This window comes from Empidonax traillii, unplaced genomic scaffold (genome assembly GCF_003031625.1).
Source record: "Empidonax traillii isolate 1590-97213 ecotype Southwest subspecies unplaced genomic scaffold, ASM303162v1 scaffold997:size582561, whole genome shotgun sequence".
Classification (NCBI taxonomy): Eukaryota; Metazoa; Chordata; class Aves; order Passeriformes; family Tyrannidae; genus Empidonax; species Empidonax traillii.
Window position 1 is genome coordinate 495,983 of NW_020956190.1, and position 17,556 is coordinate 513,538.

Here is a 17,556-nt window from a genome sequence, read left to right on the forward strand (position 1 = left end):
TGTGACCCTCTGTATAATTTTCCCTTTTATTTCAGGCTACCTTGAATAAAATATATAGCCTCTGCCAGAGGTACTACCAGGTGACACAGATAGCAAATGACTGGCTTGAAGATGCTCAGGAATTTCTACATTTAGCAAGAAATGGTTTAGATGTTGAGAATTCTGAGGAGAATCTGAGGAACCACATCGAGTTTTTCAGCACAGAAAATCAGTTCAATAATCATCTGAAAGAGTTACAGGGCATTGTGTCTGAGATAGAACCCTTTATACAAGCCACTGCAAGAGAACAGCTGGTACATAATGTAGCTGCATTGGAGGAAAAGGCCAAAGGGACAAAGCAAGAAGCCAAAACTCAACAAGAGCAGTTACAAAGGTATATTCTTTCTTTTTTTTTTCTTTCATTTTAAGATCAGGTTGTTGGTGATGGAAGAAAGAGATAACAACATTAATTTAAGTTTTGTAAATACTTGTATTAATTATGAGAGAAGTGGACATTGGAATTCAGAGTTCTTGGATTCTGTTTTCTCCCCTGCCCCTAACTGACTAACTGTGTGATCTTGAGGACACTATGATATAATTATATTAGCTGGGAATAGCACCGAGAAGAGTAGGGAGTGTTTGTCCCATATTTCAGCTGACAAAAGACCTATGCAGAAACAAATGAAACTGAAGCAGACATTTTGAACTGAAAGAAAGTACCTTTCCAACCAGCATAACTGTTTTACTTATTATTCCTCGATGTTCTGGATTACACAAGCTTGGTTAGGCTTAAAAGACAATGTAGGCAGTCACTGAGAAAATGGATTATTAAATGCCCAGCTTAGGCTTTTGTAAGGCATAGCTGCAAATCAGGAGCATATGCTTCTATGTAGGCTCTTTCCCAGTAATCTTTTTGTTTTTCTTGGAAAATACTGTGTAACAGCAAAACTTAGCTGCTACATTGAAAACTAGGTGCAACAATATTCCTCATTTTCAAATGTTTTTATATTGCATTAATTTGTTCTTTCTGGAACTGTATTTGTTTCAGGTGTGCTTCTGAGTGGCAGGAGTACCAGATAGCAAGGCAGAAGGTTATTGAAGTGATGAATGAGGCTGAGAAAAAATTATCTGAATTCTCAGTAGCTAAAGCTGCTTCTTCTCATGAAGCAGAAGAGAAATTGCTTACACATAAGGTAAGGTACTAATAATTGCATGAAAGCCTTGTCTTTCAAATGAAAATAAGTATATGTTATGTAAGTCCCTACCTGTGGTAACATGAATTTCAATTTTTACATCTTTTCCTGTAGCACTTAACTGTGTCATAACACACCAGGAGGTGTTTAGTGTAGTGGAGAACACACACTTAATTTTTGGGGTGACCAAGACAGATGTTTTTAGTCACTTTTCAACTTGTCGTCTGTCCATGTGCCTGTGACTCTAGAGAACTGAAAAGAGTCAGGAGGTTCCTAAAAACCTCGGATGTGTAAGCCCCAAAATTATATACCTTACAAGAAATTCAGATCAGTAGAAATATTCTTCTACTTTGGATCACATGGAACAGTTTTACTAGGACAGGAAGAGCTGGAGTTTAATACTAACTCTTGTTTAGTCTAAAAGCAAGAAATGCAACTTAAAAGAATCATTTTCTCTTCTTGTATTTAGAGAACTAATCAGTTGCCCTAATATAGGCAGTTAGACATGCTGCCAGGTCTCCAACTGTGTCTCTGTGAAATCAAGAATCTCCCCCAAGGGTAATATCATGTCTGCCAGCTTCATGAGAATATCCTTGGAAATATAAAATGTCATTAAAAGATAAACATGACATAAATGTACACTTAAACACCTGAATGGCTTTTTTCAGTTTTGGAGTCTAATAGTCTTTGCTATGATAAGGACTCTGAATGCTCATTTTCATCCCCACAAGGGTCTGTCAGGAAAGAGAACTGATTACTCCAGATTTCTGCTGCTTCTGGAGGACTGCATATTGGACAAGTAGCTGTGGCCAATATATTGTGCATTAAAGTGAGACCAAACCATCTCAATCAGCATAGAATACTTCCTTGTCTTCAGTGGATGGAAGTAGCTCATCTACCTACATGTTGAATAGTAATGAGTTATGTTGTAGAAAAGGAAAACAGTGCTTATTTTTGCTTTTTCAGACTCTTGTGTCTGTAGTGAATTGTTTCCATGAGAACATCACAGCCCTAGAAGAAAAGGCTTCACAGCTGGAAAAAGTTAGCAATGATGCCAGTAAAGCATCCATAAGTAGATCCATGACAACAGTTTGGCAGCGCTGGACACGGCTCCGAAATGTAGCCCAGGAACAAGAAAAAATTTTGGAAGATGCAGTGCAGGAGTGGAAGGGCTTTAATGATAAGGTAAATTTTAATCTTGGTAAATCCTCCTTTGTACATAGGTTTTCACTCATTATGCTACCTTATTAATCATCCTGTGGTAGAGAAAACTGATATCAAGAAAAACAGTGATTTGTTTTCCTCAGGTCAGAAAAATGCAGCTGTGCAAGATCTAGGTTTAGAATCATTGCCTCCAAAGTTTGTACTGTTCTTCTGTATGCATACATCTATAATAAATATAGAGCTTTTTTGGTTTCTGGTAGTTCTTCAGAATCTTTTCCTCTGTATTTCCCTTCCCCAGATGTTCTATTCTAGATTATGTCAACTTCTTTTTTATTTTTTTCTCTCTTCTTATCTTTCTCCTTTCTTTCTCCTCTCCACTCTTTTTTTTTCTATCTCTTTCTTCTTTTTTTCCTGAAGAGTATGAAGTTGTTGTTTCTAAGCATGAGCAGTGATGATATTGCCTGTCACTGTTCATCAATCACGTCTCTTTTTTTTTTCCCCTTATATTCTACCTGACTCCTTTTATCCATCATGGTCCATTATTTATGCCCAGATGGTAGGTTCTCTAGGAATGGGGATAATCGTTGTGTTAAATGTATGACTTGTGACAAATATGAGTGTGCCCTGGGGTAGAGGTTCAGGTCCTATAGCAATTAATATATAAATGCTAAAAAATATAAGTAACCACTCATCACTGGACAAAAAAAGTACCTTAGCAAGTCTTAATCCACTGTCAATAGCTGGATCTGGCACAGTAAAGCATAAATTTATATCTGCTATAGAGAGTACTGCACAAACCCAATACTAAAACAGTTTTACAGAATCTAAATGTACAGCACTGGGTTGAGCACCTTCTGGTGTCAGTTGTACTAACTCCTTTGTAACTTCATTATTAAGACTGTATCTCTTTCCATAGATTCAGAAAGCCACCACAGCAATAGATCAGCTACAAGGTCGCTTACCAGAGAGCTCAGTGGAAAAGGCATCCAGGACAGAGCTCCTGGAACTCCTGGATTACCACAGCAATTTCCTTCTGGAGGTGGACCACCAACTGTCATCTTTGGGCCTGCTCAAACAGCATGCTGTCAGCATGCTTCAGGATGTGGAAATAAGGCCTCCATCTCAGGAGGAACTACCAGTAATGCAAGAAATCAAAGCGATGCAAGATCGATGCCACAAGTAAGGCAATATTTTAAAAGATTGGCTAGAAAAATGGTATCTTATAATTCATTCATAAGAGTTTCTGTATCATTTCATATAATTAACAATTTATAATTAACTTTCTGAAGTATGCAACAGAAAGTTAAAAAAGGTGTGAAGATGGCAAAACAGGAGCTGAAGGAGCGTGAAGAGGTTGAAGCAGAGATTAATGTTGTGAACTCCTGGATTCAGGAAACAAAAGAATATTTATTAAGCCCTGATGTAGAAGTGGACACTCAACTTCAGGAGTTGCAGGTATATTAAATTTGTCAATTTCTAAATTACAATATTTGTCTTCATTGTAATCTGTTAGTGAATGCTAATAGTTTCAAAACCACCACAAATTCAAATTAGATATATTCATGAGTTTTTGAGTAACCCAGTAGACAAATTCATAAAGCATGAAGTAGATGATAGACTGGAAAATTTATTTTAAATACATTTAAGAGATATTAAACTATTTGGATATATGCAATTTTATGTACTAGTATATTGATTAGTAATGTTTCTCCTCTCCTTTAAAGTGTGTGGGAACTGTAGAATGTGAATGGACGGAATGTGACATTTTTATCTCACCAATTTGGGTTTGGGAGGGAAGCAGCAAACTGATTTCAGTTGATGTTTTCTATGTACGTGTGGTCACACAGGAATAGAGAACTGAACACACAGTCATAACTGGAAATCCAGGGAATCCCAAGATAAAATTCTTTCCCTGAACTAGTTAAGAATTTGAAAACAATTAGCATGTGATATCTGCATTTGCGAAGTTTACACAGATGTGTTTGTCCCATTGTTCTTGACAGTATTTTTTTTTCTGTCATTAGTCTCTCCTTGGTGAAGTTACTACTCATCGCCAGGCTGTTGAAAAAATGGCTGAACAACAACAGAATAAGTACCTGGGGCTTTATACCATCTTGCCTTCTGAACTCTCTCTTCATTTAGCAGAAGTTGGACTGGCCCTTGTAACTGTGCAGGATCAGGTACAGCACAGTAGATAAATGCATAATGGATCTATATCCCTTTCTTAGGCTTTTTAATTTGGTATTCATGTGTGACCAAACTGTGGCAACATAGAACAGTTTTATTACCTTCATCTTTTAAATTAAACTAAGTTAAAAGAAAGTTAATTTCCTTTAAGGTAGAGAGATTTCTGGTTACCAAATTTCCTTCTTGTTGTTGACAGATTCAAACTAAAGAAAGAGAAACTCAGCAAATCAAAACATTGAATCAAGAATTCGATCAGAAAATCCAGGGGATAGCAAATGAACTAAACGCCATTCTTTCCAAACTGAAAAAGAAAACAAATGATATATCACAAGCTAAACTTGAACAAAGGGTAAGACAAGGCTTTGCTTATGTGATTACACCATAAATTCTTCTGAATTGGGACACTCACTTCATACAGAAGTTGTGTTTTTGAAGACTTGCTGAACATATTTTTTTAATGTAGTTCAACGGAAGAATGGACAGAAATAAGGGCTGAGTGGTGAGATTTTTAAAACTATGTTCTTTGCAAACTAGCCCATACAGGGACTTTAGTGAGTAACACAATTTTGAGGAAGTAGCTGAGCATAAAAGTCAGATGGACAAAATTTCATTGTTCCTTTTAAATAATGAGTATGACTACAATCTGGAAAACCCTATGGGTCCCCCAAAATGCTCCTTGACCCAGTCTGTGCTGGAAAGATCATTCTTTACAGTATAACTTTACTTTTGATTTACTTGTTCCTGCATCGAGATCAAGCTATGAAAATGCAAATTTCAAAGGAAAAATGAAAGTTTTCATAATGCATTAATGATTAATTACATTTTTCTGAGTTTTTAAATTTATATTTTAAGACATCAGCAAAGCAGACCCCTTTTCCAATCAGTAAAAATCCTTGTTGTGGCAATGTGTGCTGGCTGTTCCTTTCAGAAACTAACACAGAAAGATACCTGAGAACAGTTAATGTCACACTGAAGTGACTCAGTCTTTGGCTATGGTAGGGAAAACAGTTATCCATTTCAGCCAGGAAGTCAGAGAAGAAAGAGTAACAGCACATATTTAAGAGATGACCAAACATCCTGCTGTTCCGCCTTCCTGCTTAAAAATGGAACAAACTACGGAGACTTTGGACAGGGTATAAAAGTTGCAAGTTTGACTAGAAATAATCAACCAGAAAGCTAACACTTCCTGGATCACTGATTTTATTGTTTTTCTGTCTAGATCCTCGGTGAAGAGTTGGACAGCTGCAATATAAAGCTGTTGGAATTAGATGCATCCGTCCAGGACTTTGCAGAGCAGAATGCACCACTGGCTAAGCAGCTGGCTACCAGGATAGGGAAACTCACTGCATTGCACCAGCAGACTATACGGCAGGCTGAGTACAGAGCAGCCAAGCTCAGTCAGGTATGATCTCGCCTCCTTCCAGCTGTTTTTTTTCAGAAACAGAAGGAGCATGCAAACTGCTCATTTATTTTCCTGCAGTTATGCAAGAAGGGGCATTCTTTGGCCCATCTATCTATTATTATTCAGAGCTTGCATCACATCTCAAAGAGGTACAGACAGGTCAGATCAGGAGGGTGGAATAATTTTGTGATGTGACTTTAACATCCTCTTGCATGAATCATCTGCTGGTTGTTTCCTCTGGTGCCCTAAAAAGATGATAGACCTCACAAACAATACCACACCAGGAAATAGTATCTCATTTTGCTTTTCAGGGCCTCTGTTTAATCGCTGTTACCAATATTTGCAGCATTAAAAAGAAAAATAAAATAAATTTCTTTGCTCTGGCATCAGTACATAGAGGGTGAATGTAATTTGTAGATTCAATAGAAAAGCCTATATACAAGAGTCCTGATAATCCATAATATCTATGCAACATTTTGGCATTCATAAAAGTATATCCTCTGTGGTTCAAAGTCACTGAAATTCCTTCTCCTTTTTTCTTAATTGTTATTATCCCAGAAGAAGTCTAGCTAAAAACAAATAAATGGGTTTTCTGTTTTCTGCCATCAATACCCTGATAAATTAAGAGTTCTCTCTTCTGCATGCAGACACTTCTCTAAGGCTTGAGAAAGATTACTTCATGATATTCTTTTCAGTTTCCTCTGAAAAATTGTTTTTAAGATGACATAGAAAGATGCTATCAAAGTAGAAGTTCAGTCAGAGGTACTTTGTGAAGGGATTTACCATTAGGATGTTTTTGTTCTGCACCAAGAAATCCACTTTTTTAAAAAAAAGATAGGTATGGCAAACTGCCTGCAAATACAATTTGGTCACCTAGGATTTGATCAATTCTTTATGAAGGACAAATTCATGAAAAGCAATGAAATTATTCCTACTGAGAAGAAAATGGGAACTTATGAGTACTTTGCTAAGTAGAAATTGACTGAATCACAAAACAGAGCTTTTTTCCTGTATTTTGAAATAGTGCAACATTTCATTTGGAAATATGGGAGACTGAGTGGACAAAGCAGATTGAAAAAAAAGGTTATTTGGAGGATGGTAACAGAAAGAGACAAATTAAAATAAGAAATGACATAGAGGAGGCTTGCAGTGAGCCACAAACTGATCAAGAAGGTGTTTGAACTTACCTGTGAGGCTGAAATATGCGCAGGGAGTGTACCCTCTAGAGATATATTTGAGCATCAGTGGACTCTCCCAGTGTGACCTACATTCTTATAATGCCTTTTTTCCCCAAAATAGATATGCTTATTACTGGAAGCAGACCTCTTTTAACTCCATAAATACATAAGTAAATAAATTATGTAAAACAGTATGGAAAAATTGTTTATATGATCCTGACAGTAAATGAAATAAAACTAGTTTTATCCTTCACTAAGAACTGTACAAAATTACATGCTAGGCTTAAGAGAATTTTTCTTTTATATCCAGGCTGCTTCGCACTTGGAAGAGTACAATGAGATGCAGGAGTTCATATCGAAATGGATTGAGAAAGCAAATATCCTAGTCCATGGTAGTATAATATGGAATTCTTCCTCTCAGCTTCGTGACCAGTGTAAAGCCTACCAGGTAATTATATAAGCTATTAAATTTAAAAGGCAGAGTATATAAAAAAGTTATTTTCAAGGCAGTGGAGTTTTATCTCCTGTACCTTTTTTTGCCTCCTTTTCTTGAGGAAAAACAATTCAAAAGTGCTAGATTTCTTTGACTGTTTCCTCAAGCCTTAAAAATAATAATTGGTTTTGGACAATTGTTTTGAACACAGAAATTAAGATATATTGTGGAATAAAACTATGTGATTCAAAGTTGATTTCCATGTTTACTCAAGTACATTGGCTTCATAGTAGGTTTTGGTTGAGTAGTGTGTCCGTACACTGTGACTCTATCACACCAAACGTTATTGCAGCTATTACTATAAAACTTAAGTTAATCAAACATGAGTTTCCATTTGTTTTGTGGTTTTTTTTTCTTCTTTATGCAAAATTGGAATGGCCTTTTTTCTCATCTAATGAGTTTCATACCAAATGTCCTCAAACTGCTGCCGAATAGAGGAGTTTCTTCCAGTTGCTTCCTGGACATTTCACATCAGAGTGAATTGATTTCCCTGTGATGGTACAGTGTGTTCGGTGTGTGTCTGCACATGGAATGTGTGTGTGGGATCAGTGGAACTTGTTGATAAGGTTCCAGCTTACCTGGCATTACATGACCATGTGAAACAAATCAAAGCATCATAAGATACTAACCTCTCACTAATGCCAAAATAAGACTGCATTAATTATTGGTTTTATATGTACGTTATTTAATTGTCAGCTGCATTCTCTTACGTTGGTCCAATGCAGTGTGATACACTTTCATGTTCTGAATAGGGACCTCCAGGCAACTTATCCTAAGGATAGCTGGAGATAGAATTTCTGTTTTGGTTTTGCTATGGCTTTTTCCCTTCTTCAAAATCTGATGAGGATACAGGATAACCAGTGCCATCCCACAGAATACTTTGGCAGTGATTTTTTTAGGCAGCATTAAGGCTTTTGCCCTGCTATAACACTGCACCCAAGTGCTTTTTTCTACTTTCTGTTAGGTACGTCAGGCTTCCAGAACAAATCTTCTCCATAGATTGTGGATTTTATATTTTTATACTGAAGTGTGTATAACAAAACACTAAAATTAGTGTGTTGGTAAGTACAGCTGATGAAGCTTCATGACTTAATCTTTTGTTTCCCTGTCTCCATAAGCTGAAGCACTTCAACATACGTTCAGAATTAAGTATATTGCCTAAGTCTTACAGGAAATCAGTCAAACTTAATTATATTCCTACACGTGGGTACAGATTGAGGAGTTTGCCCAACAGGAATACACTTAAAAAATATGTGTCATTGAAACTCTAATCTGGCCTTCAATTTGCTCATATCTCCATCTAGACCATGCTTGATGAGTCTGGAGAGATTCACAGTGATCTTGAGTCCATGAGCGAGAGGATTGATTATCTGGCAAGTGTATACTGTACTGAAGGAATGTCCCACCAAGTGCTGGAACTAGGGCGTCGGACAGAGCAATTACAGCAAGTTATCAAAGTGCAGCTGCCAAATCTCCAAGATGCTGCCAAGGTAAATGAAAGCAGTTTTTCTAATGCTAGCTGGCAGCTAGGGTGTTGTATGCATCATATTACAGAGATTATTAGCAGTGAAGATTATATATGGTTTATAAAGGGCATGATTGTGTTATCTAAAGTTAGATATCTTGTGCTGTTTGAGATACTTTAAGGTGCTTTTTTGAGACGGGCACAATATTTCAGCAGGTACTCTTATAACTGCCCTTTCTGGATGGATGTATTTTGGATCATGGTGTATCTCAAATGGCAGTGAGCACCTCTGTTTAGATACTTGAAATGTGTCTTTGCTGACAGTTATGTTCTGCAGTTTCCTTTATTTTATTCTCAGTCAGTATCTAAAGCCTGTCATCAACTAATTCAGATCAGTACTGGACCAGACCAGGATTCCATAATATAAGATCTACCTCTGCAAGGGAGTGTAATGAAAAGAATTAACGTGCTTTTTCATGTGACTGACGTTTCTGTGCAGCTGTTCTGTATGGGATTGCTGTTAATGGAAATGTGTGTTATGTTTATGCAGTACCTGAAGGCAAGGTAAACTGGTGCAAGGCACAATACATAGGGAAATGAATGGAAATCTTATCTACTTGGTCTTGCCTTCAGAGCAAGAAATTTCCTTTTTTTTTTTTTTTTTCCTTTTATTGATACAAGCATCCAGGAAAAAAACTAATATTTTAATGTTATAATTAATATGTTTATAGGGGTTCTTCTAATGTCACCTGCTACAGTTACACAATACTAAACAGGGAAATACCTAAAGGCATCTAAGAGAATAGGCCATCAGTTGTTAGGACAGTTGCAGCTAAGGTTAAAAATTTGACTTTTATTTCACAACATTTATAGGACATGACAGAAAGCAGTCATAACAGTGTAACATAGAGGTTTTGAAAAATGCTTCTTTCTGTAACAACAACATAAATCAGTGAACCACAGTTTATGAGCTGAAGGATTTTTTTTAAATCATTTTTCATGAAACAAAACACATATTTAATATAAGTAAGCATAGTAGAAGTAAAACTAGCTTCAGTTCACAGAGAAATACTGAAACAATTGAATAACTATTTGTAAATTCTTACAAGAAAGCATGGAGATGAATAGAAGGCAAGATAGATTTATGAAGAAATAAAATCATATCAAAAGTGTCTAATTTTACATGAAAGTAGTACATCAATTTGCATATAACTACACAGTATATCATATGTCTTGACTTTAATGATGTTTCACGTTATATCATTATTAACAAAGTTAGGAATGTTATCTAGTTGAAAATACAATATGTAGGTATAAAGCTGGCTAGAAAACTTACTGATGTGTAATGATCAGTGATTCACAGCCCAGAAGGTGGAATACATCAAGTAGGGTTTTATAGCTTTCTCCCTTGGACCTGATAGTATTCAACATTTTTAATTAATGAGTTGGATGCTGGTTTAGAGATTATGGCTTTTGGGATGCTTAGACAACACCATATATACAGGGACTACTTGAAAAACATTAGGCTACTGTTCAACAGAAACAGTGGTAGATTGTTATGTTTAGACAGGAAGAACCAGGTGTGTGTTCTGCTTCTGAATGAAGGACTACTGGTTTGAGGCACCCTGTTGAAAGGTTGTAAGTTTAATAATGGGTTTCATGGAAAAATAAATGAATGAATGGTGCAGCATTGTTGTAAAAAATCCAAACACCATGCAGAAAATAAAGTATATAATTGTAAGGTGTGCAAAGTAGTCCTTCTGTTCTGCCTACTCATCACTAGCAAGGTTTCAGCAGTGTCAGATTTTGCACTTGAAGAAAGATGTGGACCAACTGGGTAAAGAGCAGAGGAGAGTGATGATTGTACTATGTGTATAAATTTGTAGAAAACGTGCGTGGAAAAGGATTATCTTAACGTGTTATATTCAGAGACGTTAAAAATAATTTGTTCTTCATGTCTGTGGACATGACGATAATGGGATTTTACTTACTTGTTTTATGTACTGATGGGATAGTAAGTAAAATATTGAAACTGCAACAGAAGGTGACTTCCTGTTAGATTATCAGAAAAAACTTTCTACAAAAATCCAGTACTGAAATAATGGAATATGTTGCCTGTAGAGATAAGTGGGACTCCATTCCTAGTGGTTTTCAAAAACAGTCTATAAGGATAAGGCAGTTGCGTCTTGTCTTATTACAGGAAGTTGACAAGAGGACATCTTCAGTTCCTTTCTAAGCCTTCAACTCTATGAAATTAGTTTTATAAAGTATATGTTGTATTTGAGATTGAAAAAGTACCTAAAATAATAACTCAGCCTTTTCAATCTCTTTTTTCTAAACTGTCATATAACTGGTATTTTTATCCAATCTTTTAAACGTTTAAAAGTAATTGTTAAAACTATGAATTAGTTTTCTCATTTTATATAAGGAGATTGTAGCTACAAAATTCAGACAGATATATTTATAGTGATTTTTTTTCTTATTATTATTGATCTCTTATTCAAATGTGTTGTGTTACAGGACATGAAGAAATTTGAAGTTGAGCTGAGATCCCTTCAGGCTGCTCTGGAGCAAGCCCAAGCCACATTGACCTCTCCAGAGCTTGGGCATTTGAGCTTGAAAGAGCAACTTTCTCACAGACAGGTGAAAGACCAGGACCTCAAAATTAGCATTTGAGTAGTGCGAGCTTACACAAAGAATAATGAGTGTTGGTGAGACTGATTGCTGTGTTTCTTAGGATGGTCACTCTTTCACAGTGTTGCCCCAAAATACTGCCAAGGAAATAGAGGATGGAACAGGAAGAAACATTCCCTTAAAGGGAGCAGTTGAAGTATAATCCTTTATGAGTCTGTTCTTAGGTTGATGCAATTCTGAGAAGTGTGGAACCAATCTATCTAATCTATCTTAATAATAGTAAAAAAGGCCAATTCTTACCTAGTGCTTTTGGTCAATGGGTTCTTTAAGTACTTAAAAAGGAAGTCTAGAGTGTTATCCCTGTTTTACAGAGAGAGATGCAACGATTTAGTGTGTTGCTATCTTTCCCCATAGTAATCTGGAGATCTAAGAGAAAATTCAGATTTCCTTAAACCCAGTTATATTTTTGTATGTTTAGTTGAATTACCTCCATAAAATACTGTCTTTCTATATTGCACTTTTATCTACTATGGAGATTTGTCAATATGCTGATTTTGGTTTCAGTCTCTTGACAAGAAAAACAAGGCAAGTTAGAGCTTTCTGAGTTTCTTAAGAAATATTTTTTCTGCAAGGTAATACAGAGATTTAACTGTCTCATTCTACCAGTGAAAACTGAATGTTAACAGGTTCACTGTAGGATTAAAATCTGCAGAAAAGCATATGGATCAAAGGTACATTCGCACAGCTTTCCCTTTTCATGAAAATATGTAGTCTTTGTTCTGGGGACTTGCAGCCAGATTTCAGAGTGTGGCCCTGAAGAGTGTAAGTGAAACACATCACCCAACGTAAGAATGAAGGAATATGGAGTTTACACTAGTTTTTATGTGTATTCCCTGTCCTGGCTCTAGCAGGTCTCACAGTATGAGTTTCTTTTGTAAAGAAGGGGGCTGTAGCCCCTTCCCATCTGTTTCACCAGACCAGAGAGTGTGTTTTGGAGAATGCACAACTGGCATGCAGCCCCCAGGGTGCCTCTGGGTGTGGATTGAACAATAAAAGCACCCTTTGCCAGCAGTATGGGGCCTGATGGAGGAGAGGCCCTACCAGTGATGTCTGAGGAGTCGGTCATTATAGCAAATCTCTGGTTAGATTATCCACTGTATGGCGTGAAACCACAGAAATAAAAAACAAACCATGATCCTCTCGTCTGTATGCACTTCAGACCCACTTAAGGTATCTCTCTGCATGCAGTATAGGGTAAGGGAGATAACCAGTCACGCTAACCCTCTTTGCCTCATACATTGTCTAGCTGATTTATAGCAATGGAATTTAAAATCTTTTTCTAATGTTCTAAGGCTCTCTTCTTCAACTTTGCCTTTTCCTTTTCGTTTTGTTTCATTTTGTTTTTCTTATCTGTGAATACATTAAAATCCCCAATGAAGATAAAAAAAAAGAATAGTGATAAAATCTATTCTCCAGTTGTTGCACTTAGACCCTTTTCATGCATATGAACAGACAGCTTGAATAGACATTGTGTATGGAATAGACACTAATGCCAAAGGCATCCAGCTTGTGATGATTCAAAGAAAAAGGTTTCTGTGTAGCTGTATTGCTTTCTGTCTGAATGCCTTTTGAATTTTAAGCAACATTTACAGTCATGGTTTGCATTTTCAAAGGAAGGCTTTGAACACAATGGGGTTCATTTGCTGGTTTGAAAATGTGTTTCTGTGTCTCAGCAGGGGATTCCAGTCAGATTTTTACATTAAAATATATGTATACATAAATGACACCTTTGCTGCTTCAATTTGTGGATTTTCTAAATATATTTTTTTCAAATCTGTTACTAGAAGTATTTTTTACTTAGATACTTAAAAATAGGTACTACTATGCTTTTTAATTAATTGTTTTTATCCCTAGTATATGGGGTTTTTGCTTAACTGATGTTTAAAAGAGTGCTCATTTCACAGTGAGCAATTCCAGAGAAAGTGTGCTATGATTATATTCAATTTAGAAAATAGATAATCAATGTTTTCTTTTATTTCATGAACTTATCATTATTTGGTTTTGGTATATGGAATGCTTTGGGAGTTCTGCAAAATTGGCTTATTGTGTCACTGACTTTGTTTCTAGCATCTCTTGTCTGAAATGGAGTCACTGAAGCCAAAAGTTCAGGCAGTACAAGACTGCCAGAGTGCCTTGAGGATTCCTGAAGAGGTGGTCACCAGCTTGCCGATATGCCATAGTGCCCTCCGGCTCCAGGAGGAGGCCAGCCGCCTGCAGCACACGGCCATTCAGCAGTGCAACATCATGCAGGCAAGTAACTCCATCACGTAAATTACGCAGAGTGACTTCAACAGTGACATACAAATTGTGATAGAAACACACAATTTCATATCTCTGTGCCTTCCTCTTTTCTGTAGTACCGTTAGGAATTTCCCCACTAAGTTTCATTCATTCCTGATTTTAACATCTGACTCTCACCTTGGTTCTCTGCCTGATGCTGCTATGATTTTTGTAATGTTATAAGGATTGACTAGGCAAATAGCTATTATAAGATTGTATGCAGGGTAATATTATAATATATATGATCAGTTAATGAAATTAATGCATCATTATAGCATTAGATTATATAAAAACTACTGAGTTAATTAAGTAACTTTCTAGTACAAAAAGAATGATTTTTATTCTTTTTATTTAAAATTTATATGCATTTATTTTCAGATTTTGGAATCATTCAACATCTATTAAATTTACATTTTCAATTTTTCCTAAATATAAATAAACTTGAGGTTTTTTGAATTTCTGAATTCATAATTAAACATGTAAAAGAAGAGTGTAAGCTTTTATTTTCTGATATTTAGTGATAGAAAAGTACATAGTGACCTAGAGTACAACTACGGAATTTAAAGTTAGATAACAGAAGAGACTTTTGATGATAAAGGATAATAATGATATTTAAATACAAAGAAGGATACAATGTCACACTGAAAGTTTAAAAAATGGGTTAGACAAACTGCTGGTGAAACTAAGATAGAAAGAACTAATACTACACTGGTAGGACAATGATCTGAATCAGTCTTCGTAATCCTTTCCCAGTTGTATTTTCTGTAAAATCTAAGCTTTTCTTATAGTCTTTCCACTTCATAAATGAATGCTTGAAGTGAAAAAAGCAGATGAAAATGCTTTATAGCAAAACCATGAGACTTAAGTAATACTATCTTTTTGTGGATATGTTTGGTTCAGGTACTTGTTGGAATTCAGAAGTTATAGCACCTTCTATTGGAAATCTAAAACATCATGTTATGTGAGCTGGTTTTTGGGGTAATAGTTAAATAAATGAAACCATTAAAATCATTACAGTTCACAATATTTATGAACAGACCTTTTCCTGACTATTCTCCCGCTTTGCTTGTCATGATGTGAGTGCCAGATTGGTGTAAATTTCAGGGGGGGAAATCCATCATACTTGGACTAACTAAAAATTTATTTTCAGTAAATAAAAAACTCAGTATTTTTTTCCCTCTCTAGGAAGCAGTGGTTCAGTATGAGCAGTATGAGCAAGAAATGAAACATTTGCAGCAAATGATAGAGAGCGCCCATCGTGAGATCCAAGGCAAACCAATAGCAACCAGCAACATCCAGGAACTCCAGGTCCAGATCTCACGTAATGAGGTATGAGAGCCAAAATGCATCAGCATGGGCTCAGTGGCAGCTCATTGGCCCAAACAACTTTTCATGAGCAATGGTAATGTTAGCTGGGTAGGTTTTCAGACTTTCTCAAAGCTACTTGAGCATATAGACTTAATACTAGCTAGGAAATTCCTGCTATTGGTACAATGGGAAGAATTCGTATGTTTATTCAGTTAGGTATGTCCTAATCTGTGGGCAAGATTGTGATAAACAAAAGCACCGCATAATTAAGGGACAGTTAACATTGGAACTTGACTAAAGAGTGTCCCAGAAGTCAATACTGAGCAGTCAGGTAATCCCTACTATTTGATGATCCAAATTTACATTATGTATGCGTGTATATCCTAAAATACTTGCTCATTTTTGTCCCATTAACATCTGTAAAACAACACCAAGGGACTCGAATCACAAGAAAACCACAGTTGATTTGGAGGGAAATTGCATCATTCAATCCAAAGGTTATTTAAAGTCTTTGTTGGGAAGTTTTGTGCTGTGGAATTGTGGGTCCTGCCCACAGACTCATTGATCATCAGCCCTCAAATAAGCCAGGATGGTCTCTGCAGCCTCTGGCTGTGCTACCTTGAGAGGTTCTGAGCCCCTTTCTTCTTCTCCTGTCCGTGTGTATTTCTTGGGATAGAAGGTGCACGACTGGTCTCTCTGTGTTAGTTATGGCACCAGATGGCACCATTTCCTTACCTTTGAATTAAAGCTGTCTGTCCTGTTGTGTAATATAACCTAATGGTATATGGGTTGTTCGTTTTTTATCCAGTTGTTACAAAAGTTACTCAGTATATATGCAAGAGCAGTTTGTGTAAACAAACATTTCTGGTTTTTTAGTATTGAATTGATAATGCTACTATTCTCTATTCAAGTGTTTAGAATCAGCAAATGCAGCAGAATTACTTCAGTGATACAGGGTAATATTGCCAGAGGAAGGAATGATGCTGCAGGCAGGACGGAATTAAAAATGGGGCAGCTTGAAGTTTCATCTGCATTTGAACAAGTTTAGTAGCTAGGAGTTGTTCTAGACATCTGCAGGAGGACAGCAGCGTTACTCTACTGCACATGTTGGGGTCAGCCGGAACAGACAAGTTTCATACTTGTAAGCTTTCCATGTTCAGGGGTAAGGAGTTTTGAGAGACTGAGATATGTGTATTTTTGGCACAGATTTTGTCTGCTAAACGCCTGTGAAAAAACATAACATGAAGTGGATATTCTGGAATATATTATGATACTACTTCAAAAAGCAAGTTTGTCAATTTGCTTGTTAAGGGTGTTATTAATTTAAGAAAATAACATTAACCAGATTCCCTGTTGAAGCCTGCATGAAAAAGAACTTAAAAGAACATTTATAATAGCTATATTTAGATTAAAATAAGAGGAAGAAAGTAGAAGGAAAGTACATCCTGATTTTTAGGAAGCTTGTATTCATGTGCATGTATCTAACTAGATACTGTGCTTATTGACCCATGTTTCTCTAGAATTTCAGATAAGAATGTGGGCAAGTATCTCCATGCTTGTGAATTATTTTAATGGATTATACAGTACCTCATAAGACATTGCTTTTATAAGTTGCCTCTTTTTTTTTTTTTTTTTCTTGCAATCACATTTTTGCCTTTTCCTTGTTTTCGGTTGAAAGAGGTATTGTAGACAGTGCGTTGGACATTTATACCACAAACGTTATTGCACCTCAGTAATGTTGATGGAGCTAAGTGAATATACTGAATGAAGTAATATACTGAATATACCGAACACAATAATTTTCTGCTGAGCCTCAGATTTGTCATAGAATGAGCATTAGTGAATGACTGGTGTTTGCCACAGTAGATAACTATTCGAACTGTGACAGATAGGGACCAGGTGCCATTGAAACCCAAACAGTCAAGCGCATCCTCAGTCTTTGTGCTGTTGCAGTTTCTAACTGCATATTTCTTGTTACGAGTGTTCTGCACTATAATTTTGAGGAAATTGAGTATTGGAAATGTTACACAACCAAAAAAATCTTTTAATTTTACTAGCCTGAAGCAGTAGTCTTATTTACTTTTGAAAAGATACTGTAATAGCATATTATTATGCCTACTGGATCTTGCAGCTTCTGTTGTTACTTTTCTTTGAAAACTTATGTTTGTTGAAGAAATAAAAGCAGATATAAAAATAAAGCAGAAATATATAGT

The 17,556-nt window shown here is 36.2% G+C and overlaps 1 protein-coding gene across 10 annotated transcripts in view; it reads left to right on the plus strand.

Annotated features, from left to right (window-relative positions):
* SYNE1 (spectrin repeat containing nuclear envelope protein 1) overlaps positions 1-17,556 on the plus strand; it is a 276,624-nt gene that overhangs the window by 192,714 nt on the left and 66,354 nt on the right. For all 10 annotated transcript variants that reach the window (XM_027903871.1, XM_027903873.1, XM_027903872.1 and 7 more), the window contains 13 exons: positions 36-373; positions 1,028-1,172; positions 2,139-2,357; positions 3,253-3,515; positions 3,626-3,791; positions 4,361-4,516; positions 4,720-4,872; positions 5,743-5,925; positions 7,414-7,551; positions 8,901-9,086; positions 11,582-11,704; positions 13,823-14,005; positions 15,221-15,364. In XM_027903871.1, coding sequence (XP_027759672.1) covers positions 36-373; positions 1,028-1,172; positions 2,139-2,357; positions 3,253-3,515; positions 3,626-3,791; positions 4,361-4,516; positions 4,720-4,872; positions 5,743-5,925; positions 7,414-7,551; positions 8,901-9,086; positions 11,582-11,704; positions 13,823-14,005; positions 15,221-15,364 — 2,397 coding nt within the window. The remainder of the gene's footprint in view (positions 1-35; positions 374-1,027; positions 1,173-2,138; positions 2,358-3,252; positions 3,516-3,625; positions 3,792-4,360; positions 4,517-4,719; positions 4,873-5,742; positions 5,926-7,413; positions 7,552-8,900; positions 9,087-11,581; positions 11,705-13,822; positions 14,006-15,220; positions 15,365-17,556) is intronic.